The following is a 20,272-nucleotide window of genomic DNA, read 5'->3' on the forward strand; positions in this document are numbered from 1 at the left end:
TCTCATTGGTTAATGAGGGGGCGGCACGGTGGTGTAGTGGTTAGTGCTGTCGCCTCACAGCAAGAAGGTCCGGTTTCGAGCCCAGTGGCCGGCGAGGGCCTTTCTGTGTGGAGTCTGCATGTTCTCCCCGTGTCCGCGTGGGTTTCCTCCGGGTGCTCCGGTTTCCCCCACAGTCCAAAGACATGCAGGTTAGGTTAACTGGTGACTCTAAATTGACCGTAGGTGTGAATGTGAATGTGAATGGTTGTCTGTGTCTATGTGTCAGCCCTGTGATGACCTGGCGACTTGTCCAGGGTGTACCCCGCCTTTCGCCCGTAGTCAGCTGGGATAGGCTCCAGCTTGCCTGCGACCCTGCAGAACAGGATAAAGCGGCTAGAGATAATGAGAATAATGGTTAACGAGGCCCATTTTGGACCATGTGGCCCTTATACAGTATATTACAGCCGTTTTCTAAAAATTAAGCCTTTTTTTTCTTTCAATCCTTGATTTGTAATATCTGAAGAACGGATTAGCATATTTTAATTCTGTAAAAAGTCTAATGTTCTGCATTCAATTCTGAATTCAATGAAACCAGTTTCAAGCAATTTGGATTGAATTTGAATTTTCACCTGATATGCCTAATATGAGTTACTATATCTTTCCTTCCTGGCAGCTCGAACCATGAATCTGTCCATTTTTCCTCTGACCTCTCTTATCAAAAAGGCGTTTGTTTCCACCCACAGAACTGTCACTCGCTCACTCACTCTGTGTTTTTTGTTTTTCGCACCATCCTGTCTGTGTAAACTCTAGAGACTGTTGTGTGTGAAAACCCCAGGATTAGATCAGCAGTTTCTGAAATACTCAAACCAGCAATTTATCTGACTCAAACCAACACCCATGCCACAGTGAAAGAAAGTAAGTCACACTTCACTGTGAGATCACAATTTTTCCCATTCTGATGTTTGAACCTTAACTGAAGCCCTTGATTTGTATCTGCGTGATTTTATGCATCAACGGATTGGCTGATGAAATAACCGCATAAAACAGCAGGTGGATGTATGAGTGTTCCTAATAAAGTGGCCGGTGAGTGTAATTCACGTTGTGAAATACTCTATTAGTACACGCAAGACAGAAATACGATCAAAAACATTGCGCCTGATGCGATCGACAGGCCGGACAGGGAACGTTATGAGTTTTATCAGCAGCCTGTGGAAGCTCAGAGACCCGAGTGATGGTTTAATTCTTGCATTTCACACACGAACGCTTTGACGTTTAAACGCATGCAAATGACGGCATCGTGAATCAATTCCTCATGAGCGCGCGGCAGAACAAGTTAGCATCATTTATTTCTCCTCTATCAGCTGCGTGCCGTGTGGGAAAGTTCTGGCAACGGGAACGGCGCAGCCTGCGTGATTGATGGCGAAACAAAACAAACCTGAAAGTGCCTCCGAAGTGTTTTTGGTTTTAATGATGAACATATGCTTGAGTTTTAACTACTGTTTAAACCCACAACATCCATCAGGAGCGGAGATTTATATGCAGGGGCTAGAAAGAAGAGCCCCAGAAAGAAAGTCAGTAGGAGAAAGATGAATGGAGCGTGAATGAGGGGGAGGAGGATAGTGGAATGGTACAGCGACAAGGAATAGCGGTGGTCAAAGCAGAGGAGTTCAAATATCTGGACAAAGTAATGACAAGTGCAGAAGAGAAGTGAAGAAGAGTGCGCAAGAAGGTTGGAATGGATGGAGGAGAGGAGGATGTCAGGAGTGATTTGGGACAGAAGGTTACCAGCAATAGTGAAGATAAGAGCAGCGATGGTGTACGGTTTAGAGACAAAAAGACAGGAAGTGAACTGAACTGGAGGGAGCGGAGCTGAAGGTGCTGAGATTCTCACTGAGAGCAACAAAGATGGACGGGATTAGAAACGAGGATATGAGAAGGACAGGACATGTAGGACGGCTTGAAGGTAAAGTGAGATAAGAAATGCGAGATTGAGATGGTTTGGAGATGTACAGAGCAGAGATCCAGGGTATATCAGGAAATGGAATGCTGGAGATAGAGCTGCAGGTAGAAGGAAAAGAGGAAGAGCAAAGATGAGATTTATGGATGTGGTAAAGGAGGACATGAGGACGGTTGGTGGGACAGAAGACAATACGGAGGACAGGAAGAGATGGAGGGACATTATCCGCTGCGGAGACTCCTAACGGGAACAGCCAAAAGAAGAAGACATCAGGGGCGGAGATAAGGAATGGGAGGGCACTGGGTGGGAACATAACCGCCCCCTCATGTACAGTGGTGCTTGAAAGTTTGTGAACCCTTTAGAATATTCTATATTTCTGCATAAACATGACCTAAAACATCATCAGATTTTCACGCAAGTCCTAAAAGTAGATAAAGAGAACCCAGTTAAACAAATGAGACAAAAATATTATACTCTGTCATTTATTTATTGAGGAAAATGATCCAATATTACATATCTGTGAGTGGCAAAAGTATGTGAACCTCTAGGATTAGCAGTTAATTTGAAGGTGAAATTAGAGTCGGGTGTTTTCAATCAATGGGATGGCAATCAGGTGTGAGTGGGCACCCTGTTTTATTTAAAGAACAGGGATCTATCAAAGTCTGATCTTCACAACACATGTTTGTGGAAGTGTATCATGGCACAAACAAAGGAGATTTCAGAGGACCTCAGAAAAAGCATTGTTGATGCTCATCAGGCTGGAAAAGGTTACAAAACCATCTCTAAAGAGTTTGGACTCCACCAATCCACAGTCAGACAGATTGTGTACAAATGGAGGAAATTCAAGATCCTTGTTACCCTCCCCAGGAGTGGTCGACCAACAAAGATCACTCTAAGAGCAAGGCGTGTAATAGTCTGCGAGGTCACAAAGGACCCCAGGGTAATTTCTAAGCAACTGAAGGCCTCTCTCACATTGGCTAATGGTAATTTTCATGAGTCCACCATCAGGAGAACAGTGAACAACAATGGTGTGCATGGCAGGGTTGCAAGGAGAAAGCCACTGCTCTCCAAAAAGAACACTGCTGCTCATCTGCAGTTTGCTAAAGATCACATGGACAAGCCAGAAGGCTATTGGAAAAATGTTTTGTGGACAGATGAGACCAAAATAGAACTTTTTGGTTTAAATGAGAAGTGTTCTGTTTGGAGAAAGGAAAACACTGCATTCCAGCATAAGAACCTTATCCCATCTGTGAAACATGGTGGCGGTAGTATCATGGTTTGAGCCTGTTTTGCTGCATCTGGGCCAGGACGGTTTGCCATCATTGATGGAACAGTGAATTCTGAATTATACCAGCGAATTCTAAAGGAAAATGTCAGGACATCTGTCCATGAACTGAATCTCAAGAGAAGGTGGGTCATGCAGCAAGACAACGACCCTAAGCACACAAGTCGTTCTACCAAAGAATGGTTAAAGAAGAATAAAGTTAATGTTTTGGAATGGCCAAGTCAAAGTCCTGACCTTAATCCAATGGAAATGTTGTGGAAGGACCTGAAGCGAGCAGTTCATGTGAGGAAACCCACCAACATCCCAGAGTTGAAGCTGTTCTATACGGAGGAATGGGCTAAAATTCCTCCAAGCCGGTGTGCAGGACTGATCAACAGTTACTGCAAACGTTTAGTTGCAGTTATTGCTGCACAAGGGGGTCACACCAGATACTGAAAGCAAAGGTTCACATCCTTTTGCCACTCACAGATATGTAATATTGGATCATCTTCCTCAATAAATAAATGACCAGGTATAATATTTTTGTCTCATTTGTTTAACTGGGTTCTCTTTATCTACTTTTAGGACTTGTGTGAAAATCTGATGATGTTTTAGGTCATATTTATGCAGAAATATAGAAAATTCTAAAGGGTTCACAAACTTTCAAGCACCACTGTATCACTGGCCACCCCAGACCTGATATTCAGTCATGAATTTTCAACAGTTATACGATTCCTGGTGACTTCACACTGTTCTTTCTTTTACACACATTACGTCTTTTGATGTGGTGGATTTTTTCCTTAAATATTGGAACACGTCCAGCTTTTTTTTTAAAAAAAAAAAAGGTCTTTGCACTTTCGTCCAGAGCTGTACCACATGGACAGGAATAACACAGTGGGACAGTAGTGCGATTGTGATTACAAGTTATACAAAAAGTGCAAAAGTTTGTGTCCCCCATTGGATTTTTGAACACAAAACAGAAAATGTAGCAGTAGAATTTATCTGCAAAAAAAAACCCATGCAAACACAGAAATTAAAAGTGAATTAAGTCAAACCTACAACACTACAACAATCAATCAGACAGATAACAAAAACACAGTCGAACCAAATCCGAACAAGTATGACAAATGTCACACTTTTTGTGACATCCTTGATATACCCTGAATTAGTTTTCCCCTGTATTGTAAGATATACAGCGGTCTGGCAAAACCGGTCGGATATCAACTGTGAACGAATTCCACCAAAAATTATTTTTTTGCCTGTAGCATCCTGTATATTTCCCCAAAGCAACATGGAAATGTTTCTATTTAAAGCTAGACTGCCTTTCAGATTTTTCAAGTGTAGGTCATAAAAAGAATTTTCCCCGACACCTGATTATTTTTCTTTAGTGGACCGAAAGCTACTGAATTCGAATCACAGACTTCCAATTTTATTAGGCTTTTTTCTAATAGAACAAATAATGAATTTATCTCCACATGGCCCTAAATTCTCTGCTATTTTTTCCTGCTTCACCATGACGCAATACAAGATACTACATCATGCATCACATCCTGTGGTGGGCTTTCCCCGTTCGCACAAGGCATTGTGGGATACAAATTTGAAACAGGAGAGAAAAATGGACGAGGCGAGTGTGTGAATGAAACGTGAAAGACCGACTACAGTAGTGCAAAGAGAGAAGAAAAGACGTTATGTTATATACAAAGGAAAGGAAACGCAGGAAATATCTAATAAATATCGGCGCTCAGCGAGCACCTCGGTGTGATCAGCTGTTCGTTTAGCAACAGAATGATGGAACCAGGGCTTTGAACCGGTTCAAGGAACGAAAACGAAAACCGGGAACTTTTTCTATTTCACATGGAACAGAAACGAAACCAGAAACTTTATTATTTTTTATGTTCCGGAACAGAAACGCTTATTAAAAATAATGGTAACCGGTTAATGCCGGTTTTTATTTCGTTCCTCAAAGTTTCCGTAGCCTACAAATAAAAAAGCCATTCTTCTCCTGCACAAGTTTCTATGACCCGCTGGGGTTCACTTCCTGTGTGACGTTCGCTGACTGAATGGAGAGAGCGGGAAGGTGGACTGCTATCACGTCTCCATTACTGAGTGTCTGAGCAAAGAAGAGCCTGAACGATGCAACCTCCCTATTGGCTGTTTGTAAAAATGTATCAATTGTTGCCCTTCCCACGGGAATCATCGCGGGCTCGAGAGACGAGACCTGACGAGTTAGTTCATTGGTAGCAGAACAAAATGTCTGGACACAAATCGGGTTTTCAGAAAAGGAAAGAAAATAAACGGAGGGTCGAAAATACAAAAAAGGAGGCAGAAAATGCAAAACGAGTTTTAAGGTAGGACAAATGGTTATTTTTCTGAGGCAGCCCGCCGTGGCTGCTTGCAGGCTTATTTATTATAGCCCATTTAGTTAAAATAGTTGATATAAAATGTTTATAATTATAGTTATGTGATGGTTGTCCTGATTTAGACTGGTGTTTTTTTTTTGGGGGGGGGGGGTTTGCGCGATGTTGCACCCGGGTCCAGATTAGGGCAGAACCGGCCCTGGCTACATTTCAGGTGTAGTGTGTTTTATGTATGTATGTACTTGCATAGATGTGTACTTGGTCTTCCAATATGGTGCCTAACAAAATCTCGCGGCGCGGTGACGTCATGCGGGATCCCTCTATAGGGCCTGACTAGCCTTTGGTAACACACTAAACGAATTATCTTTCATTTTTGGCACTTTTTCTGTTTGTGTAGATGGGAAGACGTACTGAGAATCCAAATCGCCAACATTTGAAATAATAATTGTTTTGAATTATTTCTTGTCTTATTTAATGAAGGTTGTAATAGAATTAGCCTACATTTGGCTTAAGCTGGATGAGACAGAGACATCATTTTATAGCCATTTGTTAAACAGCTGACAGGGAACGTAATTAACCGTTCCGGGAACGAAATTTTTTTGTTCTAACCGGTTCGGGAATGTCTATTTAATGGTGGAACCCAAAACCGGAAACGTTAAAATTCCGTTTCTGTTCGGAATGAACCAATAGGAAAAAAATTCTGGTTCAAAGCCCTGGATGGAACTGTCAGTGTACGCTTAAAGGTAAACCTGCACATGCGTGCACACACACACGGACTTCCTCTGTCTGCTTGACTGCACAAAGCGAGCGAGTTCATGCACATTATTTGCTTTAATCCCTTCAAATTAAACAACTTCCCAGCCACAGAACAGAATGGCCTGATATTTTGTGAGATATTACAGAAATAAACATACACTATATTGCCAAAAGTATTTGCTCACCTGCCTTGACTCACATATGAGCTTAAGTGACATCCCATTCCTAATCCATAGGGTTCAATATGACGTCGGTCCACCCTTTGCAGCTAGAACAGCTTCGACTCTTCTGGGAAGGCTGTCCACAAGGTTTAGGAGTGTGTTTATGGGAATTTTTGACCATTCTTCCAGAAGCGCATTTGTGAGGTCACACACTGATGTTGGACGAGAAGGCCTGGCTCTCAGTCTCCGCTCTAATTCATCCCAAAGGTGTTCTATCGGGTTGAGGTCAGGACTCCGTGCAGGCCAGTCAAGTTCATCCACACCAGACTCTGTCATCCATGTCTTTATGGACCTTGCTTTGTGCACTGGTGCACGGTCATGTTGGAAGAGGAAGGGGCCAGCTCCAAACTGTAAAAACAGTCTGCATGCCTAGGTGCTTGATTTTATACACCTGTGGCCATGGAAGTGATTGGAACACCTGATTCCGATAATTTGGATGGGTGAGCAAATACTTTTGGCAATATAGTGTATATCACAATGACCACGTTTCAGAAGGAACTAAATTTCACCGATTTTATGAAATCGAAAGGCCGTCTAGCTTTAAATCTAGGCAAAGGTCAGCTAAACAAATGCAGAAGTAAATGTAGTCGAGATATCTGAAATTAATCTATCCACATTCACTGGATATGCGCAATCGCGTGCTCTGATTGGCTACTCTACTCCTAGGATATCAGCTCATATACCATGAGGAGAGAAAAACAAAATGGCGGCACGTGTTTCTGAACCAACCGAGGACGAAATTAAAAAAAAAAAAACACTACTCGAAAACAAAACACCAAAAAAATACAAAAAAGCAACAAAATATGGAATGAAAGTATCTTTTTATTTTTCAAGAATTATTATTATAGAATTTTTCACAAATTGCTCCTGTCATTTCGCCGATTTGTTTACATTCTAAGCGGAAATTATTTTGCTGGACATTTTGTGTAAAGGGTGGCACGGTGGTGTAGTGGTTAGCGCTGTCACCTCACAGCAAGAAGGTCCGGGTTCGAGCCCCGTGGCCGGCGAGGGCCTTTCTGTGTGGAGTTTGCATGTTCTCCCCGTGTCCGCGTGGGTTTCCTCCGGGTGCTCCGGTTTCCCCCACAGTGCAAAGACATGCAGGTTAGGTTAACTGGTGACTCTAAATTGAGCGTAGGTGTGAATGTGAGTGTGAATGGTTGTCTGTGTCTATGTGTCAGCCCTGTGATGACCTGGCGACTTGTCCAGGGTGTACCCCGCCTTTCGCCCGTAGTCAGCTGGGATAGGCTCCAGCTTGCCTGCGACCCTGTAGGACAGGATAAAGCGGCTAGAGATAACGAGACAAGATGAGATTTTGTGTAAAGTTTTTATTTATCAAATTTGCAAAAAAAAAAAAAAATGCTCAGTTTCTCAAAATCCAGTGAATGTGGAGAGAATAAAACAGTTATTCCGCTCAATCTGGTCGTACATGGATTATAGTGAACTCGGTGCTACATGACTCATCGGCTATGAGCTCATGTACGACTCGATTTCGTGGAATAACCGTTAAAAATCTAAACCTCTTCGTGATTTGAAGCATTTCAATAGCAATCATGTTTTATGATATTTGGCCCAATTTTATATTTGTACAACCAGAGATTGTAAAAGAATCCTTTGCTGGCGAGTCGAGGTATTCAAGTACAACCCCGATTCCAAAAAAGTTGGGACAAAGTACAAATTGTAAATAAAAACGGAATGCAATGATGTGGAAGTTTCAAAATTACATATTTTATTCAGAATAGAACATAGATGACATATCAAATGTTTAAACTGAGAAAATGTATCATTTAAAGAGAAAAATTAGGTGATTTTAAATTTCACGACAACAACACATCTCAAAAAAGTTGGGACAAGGCCATGTTTCCCACTGTGAGACATCCCCTTTTCTCTTTACAACAGTCTGTAAACGTCTGGGGACTGAGGAGACAAGTTGCTCAAGTTTAGGGATAGGAATGTTAACCCATTCTTGTCTAATGCAGGATTCTAGTTGCTCAACTGTCTTAGGTCTTTTTTGTCGTATCTTCCGTTTTATGATGCACCAAATGTTTTCTATGGGTGAAAGATCTGGACTGCAGGCTGGCCAGTTCAGTACCCGGACCCTTCTTCTACGCAGCCATGATGCTGTAATTGATGCAGTGTGTGGTTTGGCATTGTCATGTTGGAAAATGCAAGGTCTTCCCTGAAAGAGACGTCGTCTGGATGGGAGCATATGTTGCTCTAGAACCTGGATATACCTTTCAGCATTGATGGTGTCTTTCCAGATGTGTAAGCTGCCCATGCCACACGCACTAATGCAACCCCATACCATCAGAGATGCAGGCTTCTGAACTGAGCGCTGATAACAACTTGGGTCGTCCTTCTCCTCTTTAGTCCGAATGACACGGCGTCCCTGATTTCCATAAAGAACTTCAAATGTTGATTCGTCTGACCACAGAACAGTTTTCCACTTTGCCACAGTCCATTTTAAATGAGCCTTGGCCCAGAGAAGACGTCTGCGCTTCTGGATCATGTTTAGATACGGCTTCTTCTTTGAACTATAGAGTTTTAGCTGGCAACGGCGGATGGCACGGTGAATTGTGTTCACAGATAATGTTCTCTGGAAATATTCCTGAGCCCATTTTGTGATTTCCAATACAGAAGCATGCCTGTATGTGATGCAGTGCCGTCTAAGGGTCCGAAGATCATGGGCACCCAGTATGGTTTTCCAGCCTTGACCCTTACGCACAGAGATTCTTCCAGATTCTCTGAATCTTTTGATGATATTATGCACTGTAGATGATGATATGTTCAAACTCTTTGCAATTTTACACTGTCGAACTCCTTTCTGATATTGCTCCACTATTTGTCGGCGCAGAATTAGGGGGATTGGTGATCCTCTTCCCATCTTTACTTCTGAGAGCCGCTGCCACTCCAAGATGCTCTTTTTATACCCAGTCATGTTAATGACCTATTGCCAATTGACCTAATGAGTTGCAATTTGGTCCTCCAGCTGTTCCTTTTTTGTACCTTTAACTTTTCCAGCCTCTTATTGCCCCTGTCCCAACTTTTTTGAGATGTGTTGCTGTCATGAAATTTCAAATGAGCCAATATTTGGCATGAAATTTCTAAATGTCTCACTTTCGACATTTGATATGTTGTCTATGTTCTATTGTGAATACAATATCAGTTTTTGAGATTTGTAAATTATTGCATTCTGTTTTTATTGACAATTTGTACTTTGTCCCAACTTTTTTGGAATCGGGGGTGTATTCAGGTATTAGAATGTACACTGTGACCTGACCATCGCACATTATCAGTGACCGCCACAAGATGGCCGCCAACAAATTTCAGTCAGAAATTCCTTGATTAAATTCTCATCTAAACTTCAGCAATAGAGGGATGAAGAAGGAGGACAGCGATCTCACAGGAATCTGAGCTACGAATACAGTCATATGACTGATGAATGACGAAACGAAACATGGTTATGGCCAGAAAATACCTTCTTACCATGAGCTCACTCTGCAGAACGTTTGGATCTGAACCTGATTGACGCGGTAAGTCCGTTTGACAGAATTTTATTCGGCTCTCGTTCGACGTGGCAAAGTAATAATCTTCAAGGAAAGCTGAAAAGACTTTGGATCCCAAATGTGTGTGTGTGTGTGTGTTTCACTTACGTGGGTGTACTTTCCTCTGCGACAGCATGCACTCTGTAGATGTACTTCCCCGGGAGCAGGGAGAAGATGGAGCCGTCCTTCAGGCAGTGCCATCGGTCCTTCTCGAGCGGCTGCGGCGACGCATCCAGAGATGTCTGAACAAAACACGGGTTCACATGCGTCTGCAGTGGACACAGTAAGATTATGTGATCCTTTGAGACCGAACAGTGAACGTGTGTGTGATTGCTGCCTAGGAAAAATCCTTCGCACGCTGAAATTTCAGATAGTCGCTGATCCTCATCGTCGTCTCTTCACTCAAGACTTTACGCCAAGGTCAGTGAGGAAATTCATTCACGCTGGCTAAATTTAATGGTATGATGATAAATACAGAGGTGATTAAAAGAAATTGTGCGCTCTGATTTTGACTGGTCAAGAGATTCGAACCATTTCTCGATAATCACCTCGAGCGACCCGGCAAAATATCGGCCGATCGCTTCGTCACTGTAAGTGAGGAAGAATTACAAATGATGAAAGAAAACGCTGTTCTTAAAATAAAAGCACTAAAGACGCTATGAAGTTTGGTCTAAAATTATTAAAAGATAAGGTGGAGTTGGGATTTATTTTATCGATTTCAAAACAAAGGATTTTATGCGATTCGGCGTAAATAAGTGACAAGTCTGCGCCGCACCGTTATTACATTTACATGCCGCTTTTGAAGATTGGTACAAGTTATTTTTTTTATATGAGTGATTCCACGCTTATGGGTACTGAAATGGGGACATGAACTTATTCACCTAAAACCATTTCTTTTTTTTACCATCAGGTCACAAAACATGTAATCTTTAATGAATGATATGTTAAAAGATAACTTTAATTTTCTGAGATGTAATAAAAACATATTTATATGCCAAAGTCAAGCCTATGAGTTCCAAAATGATGTCTGTTACATTACTTCTGTTACGATTGTCCATCTCGCGTCTGTTACAAATTAATTACAATCTAGCTCTATACCATGTTAATCTTATTGAAAGAATGTGCATGTTTATTCTACTACACATGTTTTAATTATATTTGCTAAAACATCGCCTTCCTATGTTTCAAAAAGTAATTCTACATTGTTAAAATTGAGAATCTATATGTCCACAACACTTCTGTTACGTTCTGACTTTGGCATATAAATATGTTTTTATTACATCTCAGAAAATTAAAGTTATCTTTTAACATATCATTCATTAAAGATTACATGTTTTGTGACCTGATGGTAAAAAAAGAAATGGTTTTAGGTGAATTTTTAAAAATAAGTTAATGTCCACATTTCAGTACCCATAAGCGTGGAATCACTCATATAATATTTTTTTTTTAATATGTATTTATACTAAAACAATTATCCACCTTAGGCTCAACTTTGACTACGTTCAGACTGCACCCTGAAATGACCCATATCCGATTTTTTTGCCCATATGCGACCTGTATCCGATTTGTTATTGACAATCTGAACGACACATATCCGATTTTTTCACATGCGACCCAGGCCGCTTGGATATGTGGTCCTAATTCCGATGCATATCCGATATTTTCACATGCGACTGCAGTCTGACCGGACAGGTCGCATTCATGCCACCTACACGTCATCAACAAGAGACAAACGTCACTATTCTGCGTTGGCTAATCCCGCCTCTTTGGTGGAAAACAACAACATTTGTACAGTTTTCAGAATTTAAATAGACTTTTATAGAATTGATCAAGCTAATGGTGGATTTGGTAGGGACCTGGATGTTGATCTGTTAGCCTGATTAAATAAAACAGTTTCTATAACTGATTTATAACTTAAACCATCCTGTATTACAAGATTATAAGATTGTTCTGGAAATTGCCAGTAATTTGACACCTTCGGTCTCATTAGTCTGCTGCCCACATTAATCAGATTATTGTGCGAGTTCCGCCGCCGCCACAAAAACCACATCGCCAGGTCTCGCCTCATCTCCATCGCAAACTGCACTGGTGTTTCTGCACCTTGAGCCAGCGCTGAGAGAAGTTGCAGAATTTAGCTGGCTATAAACAATCTAAATAAATATTTATAAAAATGTAGAAAAAGTTTATTAATATGATGAAATAAATATGTGCAAATTATTAAGCCTGAATTAAGAGTTTGGTAATACAGCGGCCGTATCCCAAATGACTGCCTACTGAAGCTCGAGTGCACTATATAGAGTTTAAAAATCCATTACTTCCTAGTAACATGTAGTGCACTTATATAGAAATTAGAGAGACATTTAGGAGTCAACCCTCGTTACCAGGCTACACGTTTTCATTTCAGTTCAGAAACAAAAACACACACAAGACCTCACACTTTAACACTAACCAGATAATTAAACAAACAAACAAAAAAAAGAAAAATCATTAAACTTGAAGAGTGCGCTTTTTTTTTTTTTGTTTACGTATTACGTAGATGTGCTTATTACGTGTCAATTTGCGCATGCGGGACACTTTTGGGTCGTTTTCCGTTCATATTGGAGATCGCATACAAGTCTCATATAATTGGTAATGTGAACGGCCTAACAAAAAAATCGGATTTCACAACAAATCGGATACGGGTCGTTTCAGGTTGCAGTCTGAACGTAGTGTTTGTCTTGGTTATTATTCACCAATATTCACTTAGTCTTCAGTGAATAATCATTAGTTAATGTCGTTTACGAGACCCTTTCAACAATTTAAAGCTCTTTGTCTTGATGATGATGATGATGAGACAGAGTAGCAGCATCACGGACATATCTGATAAACTGAACTGGTCCATTTCTCTACAGCATCTAACTACTGAAAATTTTCAAATAATCACGAAGAGGTTTAGATAATTAACAATGATTCCACGAAATCGAGTCGTACATGAGCTGATAGATGAGCTGATAGAATCCGTGTACGACGAGATTGAGTGGAATAACTGTTTTATTCTCTCCACATTCACTTGATTTTGAGAAACGGAGCATTTTTATTTTTATTTTCTGCAAATCCGATAAATAAAAACTTTACACAAAACGTCCGACGAATCATTTCCGCTTAGAATGTAAGCAAACCGGCGAGGTGACAGGAGCAATTTGTGAAAAATGCGAAAATAATAATAATTATTATTATTATTATTATTATTATTATTATTATTGAAAAAGAGACGTTCTTACCATCAAATACTTTTATTCCGTATATTTTGTTGCTTTTTTGTTTTTGTATTTTTGGGGTTTTGTTTTTCGAGTAGTTTTTATTTCATCCCCGGTTCGTTCAGCAACACGCTCTGCCATTTTCTTCTTCTTCTTCTTTAGGGTTTTTTCGACTGGGTTGGAGTGTGGAACAGGAGATATTTGGGGGAAAAAAACCTACGTTCTTTTAGCTATTTCTGTTTCTTTTAAATACTTGATAAAAAAAAGTGATGTCTGACTTGATGCGCTCTGCCATTTTGTTTTTCTCTACTCACGGTATATGAGCTGATATCCTAGTAGTAGAGTAGCCAATCAGAGCACACGATTGCTCATATCCAGTGAACGTGGATAGAATAATTTCAGGCTGCATTTATTTCTGTGGTTTTGCCTAGATCTTTGCCTAGATTTAAATAGAAACATTATCATGTTGCTTTGGAGAAATATAATGGAAAAAATTATCATTTTTGGTGGAATTCGGTCACAGCTGACATCCGACTGCTTTTCTCAGACCGCTGTATATCTTACATTTCAGAGGAAAACTAATCAGGGTATATTAAAGGGGAACTGAAGTCATTTTTAAACTTGCTTTATTTCTTAATTAACATGTTATTCAATTACGTTTTTGGTTTTAGTAACCTTATATCGTGACTCGTATAGGCAACTAATTGCAATTAAATATTATACTTATCGGCCTATTCAGTTTTTAGCCATGTTGAATTTAGTTCGTTTGGTCCACGGCAGGCGTCGCTTATCCGCGCAATCTTCACGAGACTTGTGCGAGACTTCGAAACGTGAAGTGTCAGCCAGGTGTCAGTGCCGCCATTTTGAAAACCGTTTTCCAAACGAAGTATTGCACAAAAACGAGTTTAAATGACAATTACTGCCTTCTTTTTCAAACTTTCCTGACTGCTATCAAAACAAACAAAACTTCCGGACTGATTACTTCAGCATTCGAAAGAGGGCGCGCGCGTCTTTTGACAATGTTGGCAGATGTTGGTCGCTTTGATTTCCGCTGTACGTTTTACTTCCGTCCTACGATGTCTCGTACAGGTCTCAGCGAATCTCGTTTACGGCCATTGCTTTGACATACGGACTGATATATTACAGAGCATATTTCAAACACTCATAACTTGCTATAGCAGCGACAAAATAGCGATCAAAAATGCATTCCGATATTTAATAAAATGAGAGAAACAGAATTTTGATAATAAAAAATTTGCCTTCAGTTCTCCTTTACTGATGTCATAAAACATCCCTAATTATTTTCTCAATGTCTTCGAGATAGCAATGGATTAAAATTACATTGAATTTGGTGATTTGCTTATGTTAGCTGTTTCATGTTGTATTCTATTAGATGAGTATTTAATATTCCCGGGCGTAACTGCTTTTACAAGACCACAGGGAGGAGATATAACAGATCCTGGAGATATAATTCATCTCCATCACTCCTCTGACACGCAACACGGATTTATCTAGTGGGTTTTCCTGATACGCCACTGTTACATGTGGTGTTAACAGGATACACGTCGGCCTTCGCTCCTGATTTAATCATGCGCTGGAGATTTAGATTTGTAAATTACTAATAAAAATTGATAATCGTCTGGAAAATTTCCGGATTATGGATCCATGAAAAAAGCATTGAAGGCAAACCAAGCCTCGTGTACAGCACATCTTTATCAGCGATCTGTAACTAACAGGCTTCTTCTGTATGTCTGTAAAAACGACAAATCTCTGACAACCACAAGGATGTCAGAGAAATTCATTCTGAGTCACGAACAGTCATTACAGAGCTGTTAAAGAGACAGAGAGAGAGAGAGAGAGAGAGAGAGAGGAGGACATCAAAGACTTTTTGATCCTGTCCTTCGTTTGATGTCCAACCCTCTCATGCAAACACTCCACAATAATGACACCATCAGCGCAGATGAGGTTAGAAAACAAAAAAGGGTCCTGGAGCACCTACGGGTTTGAGACGCAGCTGTCCGTCCACGTTCTCCAGAATCCCGTGGTTCCTGGACACTCGTTTATCACTCACCTGTTCAAAGGCAGATCGAAAGAACAATAGGTTTTCTCATGGCACATACAGTGGTGCTTGAAAGTTTGTGAACCCTTTAGAATTTTCTATATTTCTGCATAAATATGACCTAAAACATCATCAGATTTTCACACAAGTCCTAAAAGTAGATAAAGAGAACCCAGTTAAACAAATGAGACAAAAATATTATACTTGGTCATTTATTTATTGAGGAAAATGATCCAATATTACATATCTGTGAGTGGCAAAAGTATGTGAACCTTTGCTTTCAGTATCTGGTGTGACCCCTTTGTGCAGCAATAACTGCAACTAAACGTTTGCGGTAACTGTTGATCAGTCCTGCACACCGGCTTGGAGGAATTTTAGCCCATTCCTCCATACAGAACAGCTTCAACTCTGGGATGTTGGTGGGTTTCCTCACATGAACTGCTCGCTTCAGGTCCTTCCACAGCATTTCGATTGGATTAAGGTCAGGACTTTGACTTGGCCATTCCAAAACATTAACTTTATTCTTCTTTAACCATTCTTTGGTAGAACGACTTGTGTGCTTAGGGTCGTTGTCTTGCTGCATGACCCACCTTCTCTTGAGATTCAGTTCATGGACAGATGTCCTGACATTTTCCTTTAGAATTCGCTGGTATAATTCAGAATTCATTGTTCCATCAATGATGGCAAGCCATCCTGGCCCAGATGCAGCAAAACAGGCCCAAACCATGATACTACCACCACCATGTTTCACAGATGGGATAAGGTTCTTATGCTGGAATGCAGTGTTTTCATTTCTCATTTAAACCAAAAAGTTCTATTTTGGTTTCATCCCTCCACAAAATGTTTTTCCAATAGCCTTCTGGTTTGTTCACGTGACCTTTAGCAAACTGCAGACGAGCAGCAATGTTCTTTTTGGAGAGCAGTGGCTTTCTCCTTGCAACCCTGCCATGCACACCATTGTTGTTCAGTGTTCTCCTGATGGTGGACTCATGAACATTAACATTAGCCAATGTGAGAGAGGCCTTCAGTTGCTTAGAAGTTACCCTGGGGTCTTTTGTGACCTCGCCAACTATTACACACCTTGCTCTTGGAGTGATCTTTGTTGGTCGACCACTCCTGGGGAGGATAACAATGGCCTTGAATTTCTTCCATTTGTACACAATCTGTGTGACTGTGGATTGGTGGAGTCCAAACTCTTTAGAGATGGTTTTGTAACCTTTTCCAGCCTGATGAGCATCAACAACACTTTTTCTGAGGTCCTCAGAAATCTCCTTTGTTCGTGCCATGATACACTTCCACAAACGTGTTGTGAAGATCAGACTTTGATAGATCCCTGTTCTTTAAATAAAACAGGGTGCCCACTCACACCTGATTGCCATCCCATTGATTGAAAACACCTGACTCTAATTTCACCTTCAAATTAACTGCTAATCCTAGAGGTTCACATACTTTTGCCACAGATATTTAATATTGGATCATTTTCCTCAATAAATAAATGACCAAGTACAACCCCGATTCCAAAAAAGTTGGGACAAAGTACAAATTGTAAATAAAAACGGAATGCAATAATTTACAAATCTCAAAAACTGATATTGTATTCACAATAGAACATAGACAACATATCAAATGTCGAAAGTGAGACATTTTGAAATTTCATGCCAAATATTGGCTCATTTGAAATTTCATGACAGCAACACATCTCAAAAAAGTTGGGACAGGGGCAATAAGAGGCTGGAAAAGTTAAAGGGACAAAAAAGGAACAGCTGGAGGACCAAATTGCAACTCATTAGGTCAATTGGCAATAGGTCATTAACATGACTGGGTATAAAAAGAGCATCTTGGAGTGGCAGCGGCTCTCAGAAGTAAAGATGGGAAGAGGATCACCAATCCCCCTAATTCTGCACCGACAAATAGTGGAGCAATATCAGAAAGGAGTTCGACAGTGTAAAATTGCAAAGAGTTTGAACATATCATCATCTACAGTGCATAATATCATCAAAAGATTCAGAGAATCTGGAAGAATCTCTGTGCGTAAGGGTCAAGGCCGGAAAACCATACCGGGTGCCCGTGATCTTCGGGCCCTTAGACGGCACTGCATCACATACAGGCATGCTTCTGTATTGGAAATCACAAAATGGGCTCAGGAATATTTCCAGAGAACATTATCTGTGAACACAATTCACCGTGCCATCCGCCGTTGCCAGCTAAAACTCTATAGTTCAAAGAAGAAGCCGTATCTAAACATGATCCAGAAGCGCAGACGTCTTCTCTGGGCCAAGGCTCATTTAAAATGGACTGTGGCAAAGTGGAAAACTGTTCTGTGGTCAGACGAATCAAAATTTGAAGTTCTTTATGGAAATCAGGGACGCCGTGTCATTCGGACTAAAGAGGAGAAGGACGACCCAAGTTGTTATCAGCCCTCAGTTCAGAAGCCTGCATCTCTGATGGTATGGGGTTGCATTAGTGCGTGTGGCATGGGCAGCTTACACATCTGGAAAGACACCATCAATGCTGAAAGGTATATCCAGGTTCTAAAGCAACATATGCTCCCATCCAGACGACGTCTCTTTCAGGGAAGACCTTGCATTTTCCAACATGACAATGCCAAACCACATACTGCATCAATTACAGCATCATGGCTGCATAGAAGAAGGGTCCGGGTACTGAACTGGCCAGCCTGCAGTCCAGATCTTTCACCCATAGAAAACGTTTGGCGCATCATAAAACGGAAGATACGACAAAAAAGACCTAAGACAGTTGAGCAACTAGAATCCTACATTAGACAAGAATGGGTTAACATTCCTATCCCTAAACTTGAGCAACTTGTCTCCTCAGTCCCCAGACGTTTACAGACTGTTGTAAAGAGAAAAGGGGATGTCTCACAGTGGGAAACATGGCCTTGTCCCAACTTTTTTGAGATGTGGTGTTGTCATGAAATTTAAAATCACCTAATTTTTCTCTTTAAATGATACATTTTCTCAGTTTAAACATTTGATATGTCATCTCTGTTCTATTCTGAATAAAATATGGAATTTTGAAACTTCCACATCGTTGCATTCCGTTTTTATTTACAATTTGTACTTTGTCCCAACTTTTTTGGAATCAGGGTTGTATAATATTTTTGTCTCATTTGTTTAACTGGGTTCTCCTGATCTACTTTTAGGACTTGTGTGAAAATCTGATGTTGTTTTAGGTCATATTTATGCAGAAATATAGAAAATTCTAAAGGGTTCACAAACTTTCACGCACCACCCACACACTATGGAATATTACCAAAAGTTTGTGGACACCTGACCATCTCAGACATAATGTCAAGGATCCTATGCAGGACACTCAGGTTCTTCGGTTCTTCTCCTGCTATGGACATTCTAATCCAGACACTCTATGCAACTGTGTGCTTCACGGCTTGATTTAGAACCACATCCAGGTGTGATGGTCAGGTGTCCACATACTTTTGGCCATATGGTGTATATACTGTATATGATCTAATTCAGCAGGATGGCTGCATATACGTAATGTACTTCTTTTCATGGTTGAAGTGTAGAATTATGTAGAATCGTTGCAGATGTAAATGACGAAGGTAATTAGGTCTGTTACGTTACAACGACACCACAGCCGTTAGAGACCATAAGACTCCTGTTATGAACCCTTCATACCACTGTAACTCTTCACATGGTTACTATTATTGTTTTTTTAGGAGAAACTGGTGAATTTAACATTTAAAAGCCTCTTTGATGATTTTTAAAAAGAAATAAGAAAGAAACACACATGTGGTGGAGACACAGTACAGTGCTATCTACAGGACTGAGATTGTAATTACAACAGGAGGAAAAGTTTTCTTGTGCAACTGAAAGTGAAAGTTTGATCCAGGATTCTGAAGTTGCTGCTTGAAACTTGGATTGTGATTGTCATTATTCTCATTTTCTGACATGACAGAGCATATGTTCGCAACCCTGATCAAGGAGAAACCCTATTGTCCTGGACATTCTTGTGTTTTCCCTGCTTTACCACACTCCTGTAACTTTGCACCTCCAGAGCTTAGTTGTTTACTGCCATTAATCACTTTGCACCTTTTAATGTTTTTTGTTATTTGTTTACTTATCTTCCATTCAATACTGGCACTTCTGCACAGTTTTTATTTTCATTCATCATAATTCTTGTTTTTGCACTACTAATAATGCACATTCATCTGTACAAAGCACACACATACATATACCGTATATGCTTTGTATAGATAGATAGATAGATAGATAGATAGATAGATAGATAGATAGATAGATAGATAGATTTTTGTGTATTTTATAGTCCGTATGCTCTTGGGATTTTTTTTAAGATTCTATTTTATGTTGTACAGTGTGTCTTTTTCTTTTCGCATGTCTGAGAACTTGCTGCTGTAGCAACATTTTCCCAGCTTGGCATCAATAAAGTAAATCTATCTATCTATCTATCTATCTATCTATCTATCTATCTATCTATCTATCTATCACCTCAACTCAGGAAGGAGCTGATTAGTTTAATCAGGTGTTAGAGAAGGATAAACACTAATATGTGCAGGACTAAGGTTCCACAGGGATTAATGACATATTTTACATTCTGTGAGTCCTCCATCTTGTAGTAATAAATAATAATAATAATAATAATAATAATAATAATAATAAATGACTCACTCCCAGAAATGGTCCTCTCCCAATCACAGAGTCTCCATGTGGCAGGTCAATAGGCTCTTCTCTTCTTCCCCCTCCTTCATCCACCTGCTCCAACTCAAAGCTTGGCATTCTGAGTAAACGACCTAATAATGAGACACATTTTATTTAATACAACACTAATCAGCACACGTTAACCACCTACACACATTTATAACATAGACCCTGAGATATAAATGCCAGTCTATGCAGTGATCT

At 40.3% G+C, this 20,272-nt stretch overlaps 1 protein-coding gene across 5 annotated transcripts in view; it reads right to left on the bottom strand.

The window, feature by feature from the left end:
• Positions 1-20,272, bottom strand: part of aplf (aprataxin and PNKP like factor) — a 74,447-nt gene that overhangs the window by 53,970 nt on the left and 205 nt on the right. For 4 of the 5 annotated variants that reach the window (XM_060899055.1, XM_060899054.1, XM_060899058.1 and 1 more), the window contains exons 2-4: positions 20,039-20,160; positions 15,312-15,383; positions 10,185-10,345 (exon numbers count right to left, since the gene is read on the bottom strand). In XM_060899055.1, the coding sequence (XP_060755038.1) occupies positions 10,185-10,345; positions 15,312-15,383; positions 20,039-20,146 (341 nt within the window). In that variant the 5' untranslated portion in view covers positions 20,147-20,160. The remainder of the gene's footprint in view (positions 1-10,184; positions 10,346-15,311; positions 15,384-20,038; positions 20,161-20,272) is intronic. The other variant, XM_060899056.1, reaches the window with a different exon arrangement.

This window comes from Neoarius graeffei, chromosome 18 (assembly GCF_027579695.1).
Source record: "Neoarius graeffei isolate fNeoGra1 chromosome 18, fNeoGra1.pri, whole genome shotgun sequence".
Classification (NCBI taxonomy): domain Eukaryota; kingdom Metazoa; phylum Chordata; class Actinopteri; order Siluriformes; family Ariidae; genus Neoarius; species Neoarius graeffei.